Source organism: Sceloporus occidentalis, unplaced genomic scaffold (assembly GCF_023333645.1).
Source record: "Sceloporus occidentalis isolate IW3139 unplaced genomic scaffold, rSceOcc1.0.p SCAF_46, whole genome shotgun sequence".
Classification (NCBI taxonomy): Eukaryota; Metazoa; Chordata; class Lepidosauria; order Squamata; family Phrynosomatidae; genus Sceloporus; species Sceloporus occidentalis.
Window position 1 is genome coordinate 4025011 of NW_028317026.1, and position 15458 is coordinate 4040468.

At 37.1% G+C, this 15458-nt stretch overlaps 1 protein-coding gene across 23 annotated transcripts in view; it reads right to left on the minus strand.

Moving 5' to 3' along the window:
• Positions 1–15458, minus strand: part of LOC149289350 (calcium/calmodulin-dependent protein kinase type II delta chain-like) — a 94452-nt gene that overhangs the window by 52766 nt on the left and 26228 nt on the right. For all 23 annotated transcript variants that reach the window (XM_089490690.1, XM_089490680.1, XM_089490671.1 and 20 more), the window contains exon 4: positions 452–506. In XM_089490690.1, the coding sequence (XP_089346816.1) occupies positions 452–506 (55 nt within the window). The remainder of the gene's footprint in view (positions 1–451; positions 507–15458) is intronic.

Genomic DNA, 15458 nt, shown 5'->3' on the forward strand with positions numbered 1-15458 from the left:
AGATATTGCACCCTAGTAAGCCAAGGAGAAAAATCACCCTTGCTTGTATCACCAAATGACCAGAGGCTCATCAACAAAATACTATTTAGGTGTGTAAAATAACCATTTTTAGAGTTAGAGTGATTTTTGTTATTTTCCTGGGGAGTTTATAATTAAATATGCTCTTTTTCATTTTTAAACGGCATCAACACCATGTCTGGGCTACTTTATGCATAAGTAAAGTAATCTAATTCAGCAGTGTGTTTGGATGTACTCGATCCAATATAGTCAACATCAACAAGATCATACTTTCTTCTGTGTCCATTTTCAGCTGAAAATAACATTGAAAAATAAGTAACCCTAAACTTTACGTTCGACTTGGCAGTGATGTTCCTTAAACAGATGTATCCAGTTAGTATTAGGGTAGCAAAATCAACTTGTATATGATACGGCAACAATGTTGTATACTTACAAGTCGAAGACTAAGTAATGGAATCCCTCTTCTGATATACTGTCATGAAGTCGAACTGAAAAAAAGAGAAATCCCAACAAAAAAAGGTTAACATATAGGACTATATTGGACTATTTGTATCTTTATTTATAAAAAAATTCATACAACTATATGAGGATTGATAGATGTATAATACACCCCTGCACAGTAAGACTATGAGAATGTGATGAAGAGTAGGATGCAACTTTCAATAACTTTCCTTAAACTGCAATGAAAGAAACATGTAAAGAAACAAACAAAAAATCTCTCAGATACAAAGAAGACATAAAACTAAATACGAGGGCTAATTTAGTGAGGAGTGGTCCCCCCGAAAAATGTCTCTGATGGCTTGAGTCACTGAAGAAGTCATAGGCGAAACACGTGGCGGGCTGCTGATATGTTTGGGGTTTTTTTGGAGGGACCACTGGCTTGGCCCTTATATTTAGTTTGAAGCAGTCCATGGAGAACTGCCAGGAAGTGGACAACCAACTTCTCCATAAACATTGTCCAGCCACACACATCTCCCGCTGCATGCACGTAATATACTCCCCTCCAGTCAGACTGACTCAACAAGAGTTCCAGGGGGTCTATCAAAACCCCCATGTGTAGAAAGCACTGTTTTAAGTAGCTAATCAGTGTCACCAACATGGAGTGGTGTCATGCAGCTTCCCCTAAAGTCAAGTACTTAACAAAGTACTTTAATATGTATTTATTGTTGGTGAAGCTGCACGAAACATTAGACTGTCCCTTTAATCAAGCGCAACATAGTTTAAATTGCATCTGCAAGTTCTTCTCTTCCCATATCAATGTTCTTATAGTGAATAAATAACACATTGAAAATAAGGAGCACAAAGCTTGGTTAATCTTAATAATAAAACAGATGGTTCTATGTAGTATTACAATTTCATTGGCGCTCTTTAAGCTTATCTCTAGTTCCAAAGGTACATCTGATAAAGTGAGTTACAAAGGTAAGCAGGAGTTGAGTTTACAGTAAAAAATGCGAAACAAGATTATTTTCCTTCAACTTAATACATTGCAACATTTCAGTCTTCAAGGTGATGATGTATAACATAATTTTACACCTCTTAAAATAGAGGTGTGGCGATATACATTAAAGCTATGAACATAATTTCAGTGTATAGTGTTGCATTTGAAGCAATTGTCATAGAACAATTTGTGCTATCCATGAAGCGATTCGAAGGTCTTATAACAATAGTAACCAATGGAATGGTCTTATCAGCAAAAACATTTCACTGCTTACTATGACTGCACTGTCTGTCTGTTGATGACTTTAATTTTTTAGTCAAATCTTTCCAGTCTTGATAAAGGTTTCCAAAAAATGAAGACATATTTACGTACTTTCTGAGTACTATAATATGCATTCCAAAAAAATAAAAAAATCTCCATGGTCCCATGATTCTTGCAACTGATTACATGTTTGAAGCAGCCAATCAATGACATGGAAGCCCACTTCTTTTTTTGCGTACCCAAATGGGGGGTCTTCCTAGACTCCCTGAGATGTTCACTGAGCCAGCGGTGGAGCTGACTGGAGGTATTTCCCTTTCTAAGGGAGCAAACCCTGACATTCTTGATGTATTAACCGTTTAATGGCCCATCGTGGAGATTCTATGTAGTTACTTGCCAAATGCATTAACCAAATTGCTCTAATGCTTCATGGCTCCCATGGAAACCTTGACTTGTCACCACTTAAAGAGGCACTTGAGTGACTTGCATTCAAGCACGTATATCAACCATATGGACACAGCAGTGTAGGATAGGAAGGGCTCAGTTCCATACTGTGTGACCCCGAGAATCTTACCCTTCGAGATTGTGGTGAAACCCCTGAAAGCTCAGGGTCAAACCTTGAGAGTTCAATGCACGTATTTTATGTATTGGGAATTTTGCAGCATACCCATGCACTTGCAAGGGGGACATAATCAAACTTAAATGGACCTGTCCATATGATTATAGTACATATGTTTGATGGAGCGTCCATTTAAGTAAAAGGCCCATTCTATAGGGGACTGAAAATGAAAAGGTCCCTTGTAGTTCTATAGTACACCCTCTTACTTGTGATATTGCTATATGAAGAATGTGTAGAAACACACATTAAATTACTTGCCTGGTTAAAACTTACTTGAGGAGCACAAAAACCTTTTATTTCGTAATTACAATCATTTACATAAAACAGAGCTAAGCCTGGATTTCTGTTATTTATCTTTATGAAAAGATGGCAAGCCCGAAGTCGCAAAAAGTGAATGCATTTCAAGACTGTGTCAACTTAAGTTTCTGGAGCTGCATAATTTAAAACAAGAAGCTCGGGGAAAACATGTCCAAGTACCAGATTACTGGCTTACTTGCAGATTTCCTTTTTTTGTAATCAGAGGCAGATGGGCAGTAACAGGGGAATGTTTAAATGAAAGGTCATGAAGTGGCATAAGTAAAGTATGTGAAATAAAGCATTATTAAGATCAGGAAAAGAAGGTTGACTATCGCTCTTGTAACACTTAATGCCATTTGCAACAAGGCAGCATATTGCAGGGTTTATTTAAATGCTTGAGCCAGAAGAGATTTTCCAGAGATACACGTACAGATATCCTCATAATGATAAAAAGTGATGCCTGGGTCCAGGAGCACATTGGGACATATGTACAAAGAGGAATTCTGGTTCATAGCAATCTTAGTGGCCTCATCACTATAACAACCAATTTGGTGTTCATGTAAATTGAATTTTTTACGGCTTTCCGGTTGTGTTTTGTCGATGCATTTCCTTTAAGTAAAGAAATTGAAAAATACAAATTTAATTCACAAAAGTAAATTAACATATTAAAATTCCTAATTAAAAAAATGTAATTGCTTTATTATTTCCCAATAGGTACTTTCAGACAAAATCAGTTCTGTACTTATAAATTCAGTAATATAATTATTTTCATATGATAAGATAAGGGTAACATAAAAAGGGGATGACAGAAGGTCAGCCCAGGAAACCATTAGTTGTATAACTGAAGTAAGCTCGATTAAGTGAGCAGCATTCAGCATCGACCAGTAATTTAAATTTGCTCTCATCACTGTATTAATTAAAATCACAAAATCATACTTCTAAGCATCACTCTTAAAGTATACCTGTCTGTTCCCATATTCTACACTTTTAAATCTATTTAATGACGCTTACATTATAACCAATAGACAAAGAGAGTAAAACAAACCCCAAAATGTTCTTTACCTATATAAATAGTAAAAAGGTTAAAAATTAAAGCGTTGGCCCCTTAAAAAGTAATGAGGGAGAAGTTATAGACAGGGATCAGGAAAAAGCTAATCTATTAAATATATTCTTCTCTGCTGTATTCACAGAGGAAAATGAAATGCCAGGTAATATACAGCAGGATGAGATAACTGCCCCAGTACATGTCGCCTGTCTAACCCAGGAAGAAGTGCAGTGCCGCCTAAAAAAAATCAAAATAGACAAATCACCAGGTCCAGATGGCATTCACCCCCGCGTTCTAAGGGAGTTAAGTAATGTAATAGACAGACCCCTATTTCTAATATTCAAGGACTCTATAGTGACAGGGTCTGTTCCCCAGGACTGGCGCATAGCAAATGTTGTGCCAATATTCAAAAAGGGGACAAAAAGTGACCCGGGGAATTATAGGCCTGTTAGTTTAACTTCTGTTGTGTGTAAACTGTTTGAGGGTTTCCTAAGAGATGCTATTTTGGAGTATCTCAATGAAAATAAATGTATGACTCCATATCAGCATGGGTTTACAAGGGATCGGTCCTGTCAAACTAACCTGATCAGCTTTTATGAGGAGGTGAGCTCAAGACTGGATCGGGGTGAATCGCTGGATGTCGTATATCTTGATTTTTCCAAAGCATTTGATACGGTGCCACATAAAAGGCTGGTACATAAAATGAGAATGCTTGGGCTGGGGGAGAATGTGTGTATGTGGGTAAGTAACTGGCTCAGTGATAGGAAACAGAGGGTGGTTATTAATGGTACATACTCTGAGTGGGTTACTGTTGCTAGTGGGGTACCACAGGGGTCAGTTTTGGGTCCTATTCTTTTTAATATATTTATTAATGACCTTGTAGAGGGATTGTATAGTAAAGTACCAATCTTTGCAGACGATACTAAGCTCTGTAACGTGTTTAACACAATAGAGGACAGTGCACGATTACAAATGGATCTGCATAGGTTGGAGGCTTGGGCTGGGATGTGGCAGATGAGGTTCAACACAGATAAATTTAAGGTTGTGCACATGGGGAAGAAAAATCCAGGCTGGGAATATGTATTAAATGGGAAAACACTGGGGACGACTGACATGGAAAAGGACTTAGGAGTTTTAGTTAACAGTAAATTTACCTGTAGCGACCAGTGTCAGGCAGCTGCTGCTAAGGCAAATAAAATCATGGGGTGCATCAAAAGGGGCATAGATGCCCACGACAAGGAAATACCACTGTACAAGTCACTAGTTAGACCACACATGGAATACTGTGTACAGTACTGGGCACCAGTGTACAAGAAAGATATAGTGGAGCTGGAGAGGGTTCAAAGACGGGCAACCAGAGTAATAAGGGGAACGGGAGGACTACAGTACCCAGAAAGATTATCAGAATTAGGGTTATTTAGTTTGGAAAAAAGACGGCTTAGGGGGGGACTTAATAACTATGTATAAATATATAAGGGGGCAGTACAGAGATCACTCCCAGGACCTATTTATACCCAGGACTGTATCTATAACAAGGGAACATCCTCTACGGCTGGAGGAAAGAAGTTTTCTACACCAGCACAGACGGGGGTTCTTTACAGTAAGAGCGGTGAGATTATGGAACTCTCTGCCAGAGGAAGTGGTGATGGTAAACTCAATAAAAGAGTTCAAAAGGAGCCTGGACGTGTTTCTTGAAAGCAGTAATATTACAAGTTATGGATATTAGATTAATAGGGACAGAACGTTGATCCAGGGATTTATTCTGATTGCCATATTTGGAGTCGGGAAGGAATTTTCCCCCTGGTATGGGGCAATTGGCATCTGCTTCATAAGGGTTTTTTGCCTTCCTCTGGATCAACACAGTAGGGACACAATATGTATATAGGTTGAACTTGATGGACTTTGGTCTTTTTTCAACCTTATGAACTATGTTACTAAAAAACACAGCTTTTATACTAAGGCTCATCACATTCACAGCACAAGCTATAGTGTCAAACAGTGTCTTTGAGGCAACCAGGTTCTTCGTCCCTCTTTCTAGGAGCACAGAATGTTTGCTATGTTTCACAGTGTACTATTGCCCTAAATGTCACATTAATGGGTACAGAATAAGAAGAAAATATAAATAATACGGCATAAATAAAGTATTCTACTAGACGCTTCATATAAATTGATTTCCAGAAATCGCTTTCTATAGATATACAGCCTTGTAAAGCATCTGGAATCCACAAAATCATTGACGGTCATAAAAGGCCATATGAAAATCTCTGCCATTAATATAAATACAAAAGCTAATTAGACATATATTGATAAAAATGTGTCTATGACTATGGAGGTCAAACACTGAAAGTGAATAGGTTAAAATTATAAAGTCTACATAATACTACAAAAATGTAAGCAAAAAAAAAACTACAGCAAATGCTAAAGTCCAAAAATCTATCAAAATGACAAGTGTACAGTGGGAGATTTCTATAATGCAATAAAACAATGCTGAGGAATTCTGCTGTGCCTTGCTGTGCTAGCACATTCTATTATTGCTTTTTTTATTACCACACAGTCCTATGACATTAGATTATTTCAGAGCTATTTCCTGATTTTGGGTATAAGGCAGATTTCACGATGAGAGTGAATCTTAAACGAGAATGCTAGTTTCATAATGCCAGACTGATGTGTACTTCAAAAGCTCTCACTGTAGAATTTGTCTAGTTCTGCTGGAATGGGGTCCTTACATTCTACATGCTCCCTACTCAGGAAAGTCTAGCCCTACTCCTTCGCACACCCTCAACAAGAGCTTCAACGATGTACCTAGGCATGGAAATACACCTCAAAAAAGGTAATATTTGGAGTCCTTGTTTCAGATATCAAAGGGATTCCCTAAAGCTGAACATTTAAAGGTTGTTCCACTTATACTCTTGTGAATTCAACACTTTTCAAATTAAATGTAGCATTACAAAAAAATATTCCTACTGTTTCTTGTATGGACCATTCTGCTGTTTTGTAGTACAATTACAACAGGGGGGAATACATTTTTTTTTTTTTTTAAAACATAAAACTGACAATATCTAAAATTAACACTTGAATATGTGTTAAGAAATACTGCTATAAGAGGAAAGGAGGACCTTGCCATAGTAAACTTACAGTCTATTAGTAGGTTGAGGGGAATAAGACAGAAGATGAGGATGATTTAATTTTTAAGATTGTGTTGAGAAGCGGTCTAGAGATCTCAAAGGTGGGGTGATCGATGGTTTCTTTAAATATGTTTTTTTTTGTGAGCCATTAAAGTTAGAATGTGCAGGGGAAAGTGATAGAATGAAGTGTTTTAAGGGCTCAATTTGTAAGGGTAAGAACTTTATTCTGGACAGTATGGGAAGCCACCGGAAGGAATGGAAAAATGGAGAATCAGGTAAAGAGCAAAGGTAAGAAAATTAGTCGAGCAGAGGTGTCCAGATTAGATTAGTTCACAAAAAACAAGTGGAATGCAGAAAACTCCCAACTAAGAGAATTATTTATTAAAGCTCATTCACAGCTTGAAATTAGTCACCTCAATTTGTTGTTAAAGAAACCGAAGAGGCTGTAATGTTGTCATATGACTGAATCTTCAAAAGGAAGAATGAAAATCAGAGCTAGTATAGTTTATTAAACATCACAAGGGAGCTCAATTCTTCAAGTGGAACAGCATTTAAACTAAACAGTGGCAGTGACCTACAGTATATATAATTTCACAGGACAGATACTAATATGATTAAATTAAAAGTCCCTATCCTTAATTGGACATGGGCATTGATTGGACATGGTAGAGTTTGAGCCCTCAGTTCAACTACTAGGGCAAAAATGTACACATATGCTTGCAGCGTCCACAGCAGTTGTCAGACACATGAAGACACAGGATACGGAGACCTGGCATGCCAGCGGTTCCTGGGATTTTACTCAGAAAAGAGGCAGTCAGACAGAGCCAGCAAATCATGTGATTTCATTTTCAACCTTAAATTCTTTTTTTTCCGCTATCCCAGGTCACCCAGTAACACACAATAGACATCCTTGACAGTCTGAAATTGGACGATGTCGGTTCAGAAACACCATGAGACTTCAACAATGATACGTACATGGAGTGTTGTGTTTGTTTGTGCACAGCTCAATGTATTTGCTTTGTTAATGTGGTAACCAGGGATAGCGCTTGCAGGGAATAGACCTCCCATGAGGTTCAGTTATTTTCCATTTGTTTTTTGTCTGCAATCCAATACAGATACTTGCACTAGGCACACGCCTCTCTGTTAAACCAGAGGGAAAGCATTGAAATGGGCAGAGGTTAAAACAAAATCCATGGAAACGTCAGAGACTTTTATTTTCCTCCTCAGAGATGTTACAGGCTGGGAACTGAGGCCCAGGCAACTACAAATGGGAGGACAGGCTTCTTTGTCTTAGAAAACCACTACTGCCACCAACAACCAGCTTTCAGATCCAATTAAAACTAAATGGACATTTCACTTGCATTACTGTTCCACAAAGTCTCCCAACAGATTTACTTAGGCAAGCAGCGTAAAAAGAACCTGACTCTACAAAATGTTCAAGATATAAAATGAAATTTTAACACATAAAGATCAACTGCTTGTAAAATTAATGTGGCGTACAAAAAAATATATTATATTATATATTGTGTGAGGTAGCAGCCCAACATATGTATTGATCAGAAGATAAAACCTGTGCATTGATCAATCATTTTAATAATAATTTCTGTTGTGTAGTTACTCAATAATCTGGCGCTGAATATCATCTCGTGAATATTTAGATATAGCCCATTGATTCCCTTCTGCAAATATATTATACATATTACAGGGGACAGATCATAATAGATATTTAATTACTGTAATAACAGAAATTGTTCTTACTGGAGAAAATTCTCTCTTGCTTCTAAATTTGTTTTCACTGCTTCATACATAATTTATAACAGCCTTCCATTAGCAAATACCATTTAAGTAACTTCCTATACATTAATTTACACAATATGTTAATTTATTCGCCTCTGCAGTAAAGATACAGTACTTGAAAGAAATATTCAATCCTATATCACCTATTACCAGGCGCAGACTGACCATCTAGTAAACCAGGCAATTGCCTGGTAGGTCAAAGACCAACAGCATCACACACTCACCTACCTAATCCACCGATCCAGCTTAAAAAAAGCCTAAAAACATAGCATGTGGCTACGCATACCCAGCTGTCACCCGCACTTACAACATCAGATTGCCACTGGCCTTAACGTTGCCAGGGCCACCTTGTAATTGCCAGTCTGGCACTCCACGTTACCCATCAAGTTGGGCTTTACTAGTATAAATACATATATAAATAATAATTACAAAAAAAAAAAAGACACTGAGCATTGTACATGTACCCTAAAAATAAAAAGTATAGTATTCAGAACCACAAATATGCAGATGCATTAATTTAGAATTTTGAAACTAATCAAGACCTCCACAAAACAGTCAACAGTAAATTATACACTGTAACTTTTTTTCTTGTGTAGTTACTTTTTCATGCGGAACATGCAAAAGAGATATTGGTACAGGAGTTCCCTTTGTGCAAATAAAGGTGTTACATGTTAAAAAATACAAATAAATACCACTAATATTATAAAGTGATTACATTCACAATTACAGTAAAATATTACATTATATGCAAACCACTATTCCTTTGAACATTCCATATCAATTGTAAGCAGGGTCCATAATATATTTGTATTTCAATTCTAGTTTTGTCAAACCCTTAAAACATATGTAATGTAACAAGTGCTGTGTAAATGATTGGCACTAAATAAAAGATAGTAATAATAATATTGGAAAATTATTTTAAAACCTTGCAGATCTAAGTTATACAATTCCTTCTCATAGATAGAATATAGAAACTAAAATAATTAAAGAAAAGGTTTACAGAAGCAGCTTGAAATTCTGTTGAAGGATTAGTGAAGTGTGGCAGCGTTCAAAAGAAACAGTGGCCAACCCAAGGGAAATGCTTCGTGCGACTACAGAGTAAAACTAATGTGTAATCAATACACACTGTAACTAAGGTATAAGGAAATCCTATCAAAAACTGTTCTTAGTCAACAAAAGTAGCTTGCCATCATTATGTGTGGTGTGTAGGAGGCTTTGTGCAAATAAGCACAGATAATTGTATGAGTGAAAAGAGAAAAAGCTACAGAATGCTTCCATTACTCTGAGGGATGCTGCTGCTATTGTTGCCATCTGAGATGGATAAATATATATATATATATATATATATATATATATATATATATATATATATATATATTGTATTAAAAAATACAGTAAGGATGATACACATTTTTTCATTGCAAACACTATCAGGTTTTGTGCAACACAGTTCTAAAAACAAAAAAGTAATTAAGTGATTTTCATTTAAGGAAAAAGAAAAATGTTTTAAAGCGTGCAGTTAAAAGTTTAATGGACTACAAATCAATATAGCAAGTGTGCTTTTATGCCTTTTAACACAAACCACAGAACATTTTTAGATCCAACTTAATACGTGGTCAGTCGATAGTTTCCAATTTAGGGCGCCCACAAGCAGGTCCCGATGATGTCACCTGCGAGTTCGAATTTTTCATGTTTATTCCACACCCACGGATATTTCCAGAGTACAGATTTAAAGCTCTGAAAAAAGTTTTGTTACACCACCATTCCAGATGGCATTGCCAGATAAGATTTTACAAAATCAATTTATCACAGCATAATTTTGTAAGGCAATCTGTTCAACAACCCAAAATTTGCTTATTGAATCTCTGCTAAGACAGTGACAAGCATGTGATTATTTTGGTATCCGCAAGCAATTTAAGGTCTTGTGTAGTGTAATCACATCCTACTTGCATGTGGTTCCAGAGACAGGGGAGGGACCAAAAACATGTGCATAATGTATAATTTAAACACATACAAATAAATGCCCTATTACCCCTCAACACAAAACGTAATGGTAATTGAGCACTACTCAACCCCATCTTTTCCCTGCTCTAAAATCATTAACACTTCCTTGGTCTCGTTTTAGATTCAGGATAGCGTGTTTAAACGTACTCACCTTTGCTTAATCCTTCAATTAAATATGAAACAATTTCCAGGTGCTACCCCTAGTGTAGTCTTTGCCTTACACAATGTATAGGGGTAATCTTAGCTAATCAAGTCAAAGGAGCATCGTGTGTGTGTGTGTATGTGTATGTGTGTATATATATATATATATATATATATATATATATATATATATATATATTATATAGAATTGTGGGTCAAAATTCCTCCACAACAATGTAAGAGACTGATATAATCATACAGAAAGTTATTGCTGCTAAAGGAAAAGCCTAGGAAGCCTTGGGATGTGTCTTTTTGAATTAGTTACCCAGAAAACAGACAAGACTAAATACAATGAGTAAAAAAGGGACATACAACTGAAACGTAGCACATAGAAAATATGTGTCATATAGTGGTTTCAAAGTGCAAATGAATCATATTTTAGGACAATTTTTTTTAAACCAGTCACTTGACCACACTGTAGAAACTGTTTAGTAAGGCTTGCCAAAAGCATTATGATATCATTTTTAAATACTGCATGCAGTCAGACTGAATAATTTATAAATGTTACAAGCACGTCTACTTAAAAGGGAGCCCTCGTTTGACCTCTGGTAGATCTGACCTGCAATTCAAAGTAAAATACAGCTTTTTATCATTTGTTGGAAGAAGGAAAATGCAACCAAATGGAGTCTTAAATCTGGAGCTCATTATCTCAGAGATCTTGCGCGCAATGGTTTTATGGATAAACCCCCAGAAACGGCAAGATCAAACGGTCAGTAACCAAGTATACAACAAAAAAGTGGGATTTCTCATTACATGACCCATCAGCCCCAACACTAGTCTTTGCATTCCAATGTTGCATCATTTTCAAATGGTAAGACTAGGTTGACGAAATGGTTCTTATCTTGACTAGGCTGTTTACTGACACAACTTATGATCTTTGTAATGAATACTACTAAAGTATTCGACCATAGTCATCGGCTGCCTACCATTAAACCAACTCGTAAATACTTAAATATAGGATACATTTTCACATGTACATATACTATCAAATCAGCCCTATAGAGTAGCAATTACACCCTATACATAGTGCTGTGTATTCATTATGGTGATGACAGCCACGCTTTAAAAGACAAAGCAGTATTTTTGGGGGATAAAAAAATGACATTTAATTTAAGAATAGCACCATAAGGTGCATCATGTCTGACACTGAAACATTTGAGTATGTCTTTTACCTATTCAAGACCATGTAAAGCAAGACGACTCTCCAAAAGCATGGTAACTGTTTAATCTTTTGCTAGTGTACCAAGCAGTGAAATGAGCCTCTATCACAACACCTTACAATATCTGTATTGAAAAAAAAAAAGTATTTATTTGTACATTAAAAAGCATTCATGACTTGCTGTGAAACAAATGAAAGTGTTTCCATATACCGAAACAGCCCTTGGGCATGTGTATTGATTTAATCTCCATCCACAATTGATTTTGCAATTGCTTGCCCTTTTCTGCAATGTAAAATATAGCACTTCAGACAGATGAACAATGGTACATAAAATGCTCATTTTATGTACACCATAGTTATATGCTTAGTTCTTAAGCATTCAATAAATAAATGAAGAACAAAGAAGCATGACATACAGATCCCATAGATAAAATGGGATGGACTATTTAATTCCATTTTTTAATGGTTCATCTTTGAATCCTGTTATTGTGTTATATTATTTTATACCATAGCATCATTGGCAGATGTGTTCCTTTGCCCTGATAGCCCTCCTGTTCTACCTTGAGTTTCCCCGGTCTTTGTTTCGGTTGCTAGATAAAAATAGTAGACACCATTCCAGTTGATCATTCCTTCCTCTCCCATTGAATCAGAAGTCCTTGGTTGAACCCAAAAAACAAACCCTCAGCCCTCAGACTCAATCCTCCATTGACAAGCACTTTCTGCCTAGCCTTGAATGCCTATACACAAAACAAATGCATGTGCTTTGATATTTCAGTGTTCTAATGGGACACTCCACGACGCCGCTTGACAATTTTCCTACAATAGGCAGCCACATGATATTACATCATGTCTTTATCATTATCACGGCATGTATGTTGAGTGGTGCATATACCATATTAACAGATGATATGACAGCAGTGAGACAGATTTCTTCTTATGATGATAACATACCAAACTGTTATATACTTTATCTCAAGTGTGGTTGTTATGTATATGAAGTGTACTATTGACCCCCCCCCCCAATGTTTGCTTAGGTCCACTAAAAACCCAGTAGACCTGCTAGAGGTATTGGACAGCACAGCATTTTAGGGTGATGTCAGCCATATTTCCCAGGACACATCATTTTCACTCATTCCTGACATGCTGACAATGCAGGTAATGTGCAGCCCGCAGTGTGTGAGGTTTTTTCTGTCCCATTTAGTTTATACACCCCACACACTGCAGTGTAACACCTTTACACGTGCAATGTATGAAAATTGTGTGTGCCCTTAAAACATGGCTGATGTGGTCACCCTAATACAAATATATATATATAGCTAAAAAGTCTGTAAGGCCTCAACTAGTTACCGACTAAACTCATTCATTCAGACCCCTGAAACTGGCCCCTGTTCTACTTCTAAGCCGCTTCTCTTTTTATGATGTGATCTTCTGTGTATACCCTTAAAGCTACTTATTTTCTTTTTTCCCCCTATGTTCTTTTCATACCTGTATAAAGGGTGACTAATATCCTGTGTTCGCAGTTGCAAATGTTTGCAATTCATTTTGTTTCACAATAAAAACTAAATCACACAAATGAAAACAACAGATGGGTAGTCGATCCTTAGTGAAGCATTCTACTGAATGGCTGTGCCTAAGAGCTGGGTAAGAAGAAGAGATAAGGAGACAGATTGTCAGATGAGTGTACGGTATGAGTGGGAAGATGATCAAACACTGCAAGGTTAATGAGCCAGGGATAAAACTAGGGTCAAGATGGTTTAAGTGATGGTAGGGAGGAGTGAGTGGAGCAGAACGACTAATGGGGGCCAGCAGGCATGCTTTATGTTCAGGCATGCAAAGCCCACAACTACTAGACTAAAACACAGGGGACTTGTCAGGGCAGATTTCAACATGAATAAATTCCAATTCCAACAGCGATCTTCAGTAAATGTGTCTCTTCTAATGGCTATTTTATTAAAAAAACATTATACATACATATAAGTTGGAACTACTTTTTTATTTAATGACAGGATTCAATTATTTCTTAAGAACCTAATTATTTAATATATCCCTGGTAGTCGTGTAATCTTATGAGCAAATAACATACTTGGATAATTGTGACATAACTGTACATTAATGCACTGCATTATTCTGAGGCATTACACATTTAATTTTACTAAAGCCTAAATCACACCAGATATACAGATGAAAGTGAAAACAAACCTGTGGACGAAAGCATGGTATGAAGCAATGGATAATGCATTGTATAGGCATTAATAGGCCACCCCTAGTCTTGGGGAGAAGCTCTGTTTCCCTGGGGTTATTGCGGTGCATTCGGTTCTTTCCACTCCCTGACCCTTTAAACATAGTAACATAGTAACATAGTTCATAAGGTTGAAAAAAGACCAAAGTCCATCAAGTTCAACCTATATACATATTGCGTCCCTATTGTGTGAACTAGGACTAGCCCTGCTTATATATACACTTCTAGGTTCGCCTACTCAACACATCCACACCCAAGCAGACGAGGTGGTCAGGGCAGTCAACAATCATTTTAAAACTTAAATAAGGGGCATGACAAACCCCCCAAGCATCCATTCTGTTACAGAAATGAAACAGTGATGACATGACAAAATGTGCTGCTTCTCCAGTAAGGTCTTATTTGCCATCTCTCCATTTCACAAAAATTCTAAAAGCATATAGCATATATGTGAAACAACTTCATTACATAAGAACAATAATAAGAACGTTCTGTGTCTAGTTCACATCCAGTGCATTTCATCCATGTTTGTCTTGGCTTCCGATGATTAGAATCCTACTATCAATCAAAGTAGGAAGTTGTAACTTACTTCCTAACCTCTTCCTGTATTGCTTTAGCACACCGCACATATGCACACAAGAAGGTTTCTCGGGGTTGGCTTCTCGAAGCGGTCCTTCTCCTGTGGCTCCTGAAATTATTGTAGGGGGGGTAGCTAGCCAAATATGGGGTGCCCCATGGGCATGGCTAAACTTTCCCTCTCTGCCCAAAAACTTTTTTTGCAGCTATGCACTTGAGCTTTAAACATTACTAATCGTTTACAACTGTACAATTATCTGTAAAGTTATACCATATCCTAGGATGAGGCATTCATTTAAAATGAAACATTTTTTTTTATACTTTATCTGTATTTTACACTTTAACGCATATGATAGCGGCAAATTTCAGTGTTTGTTTTGTAAATGCACAGGGCAATTTTGAAGATTCTGCCTTCCGCATCCCCAGCTAAATGTCTTGCAGGAGATGTGTTTGCGATGGCTCGGGGAACACAGTGGACCGCGGTTTGGACCACCCTGTTTGTGTGGAAAGTCTTGCCATTAATTTCACTTCAAGAAGCTAATCAGCAGCAAATAATGGTGGACCATGGAGCAGGAAAGCAGCTGCTGCAGCAGGACTGCAACTTCTAAGTGTGCTTTATTTGTAGTTTTGTTTTTATTTTGGAAGAAGGCATGTACTCGCAGGATGCTTCAATGTGCATACTTCG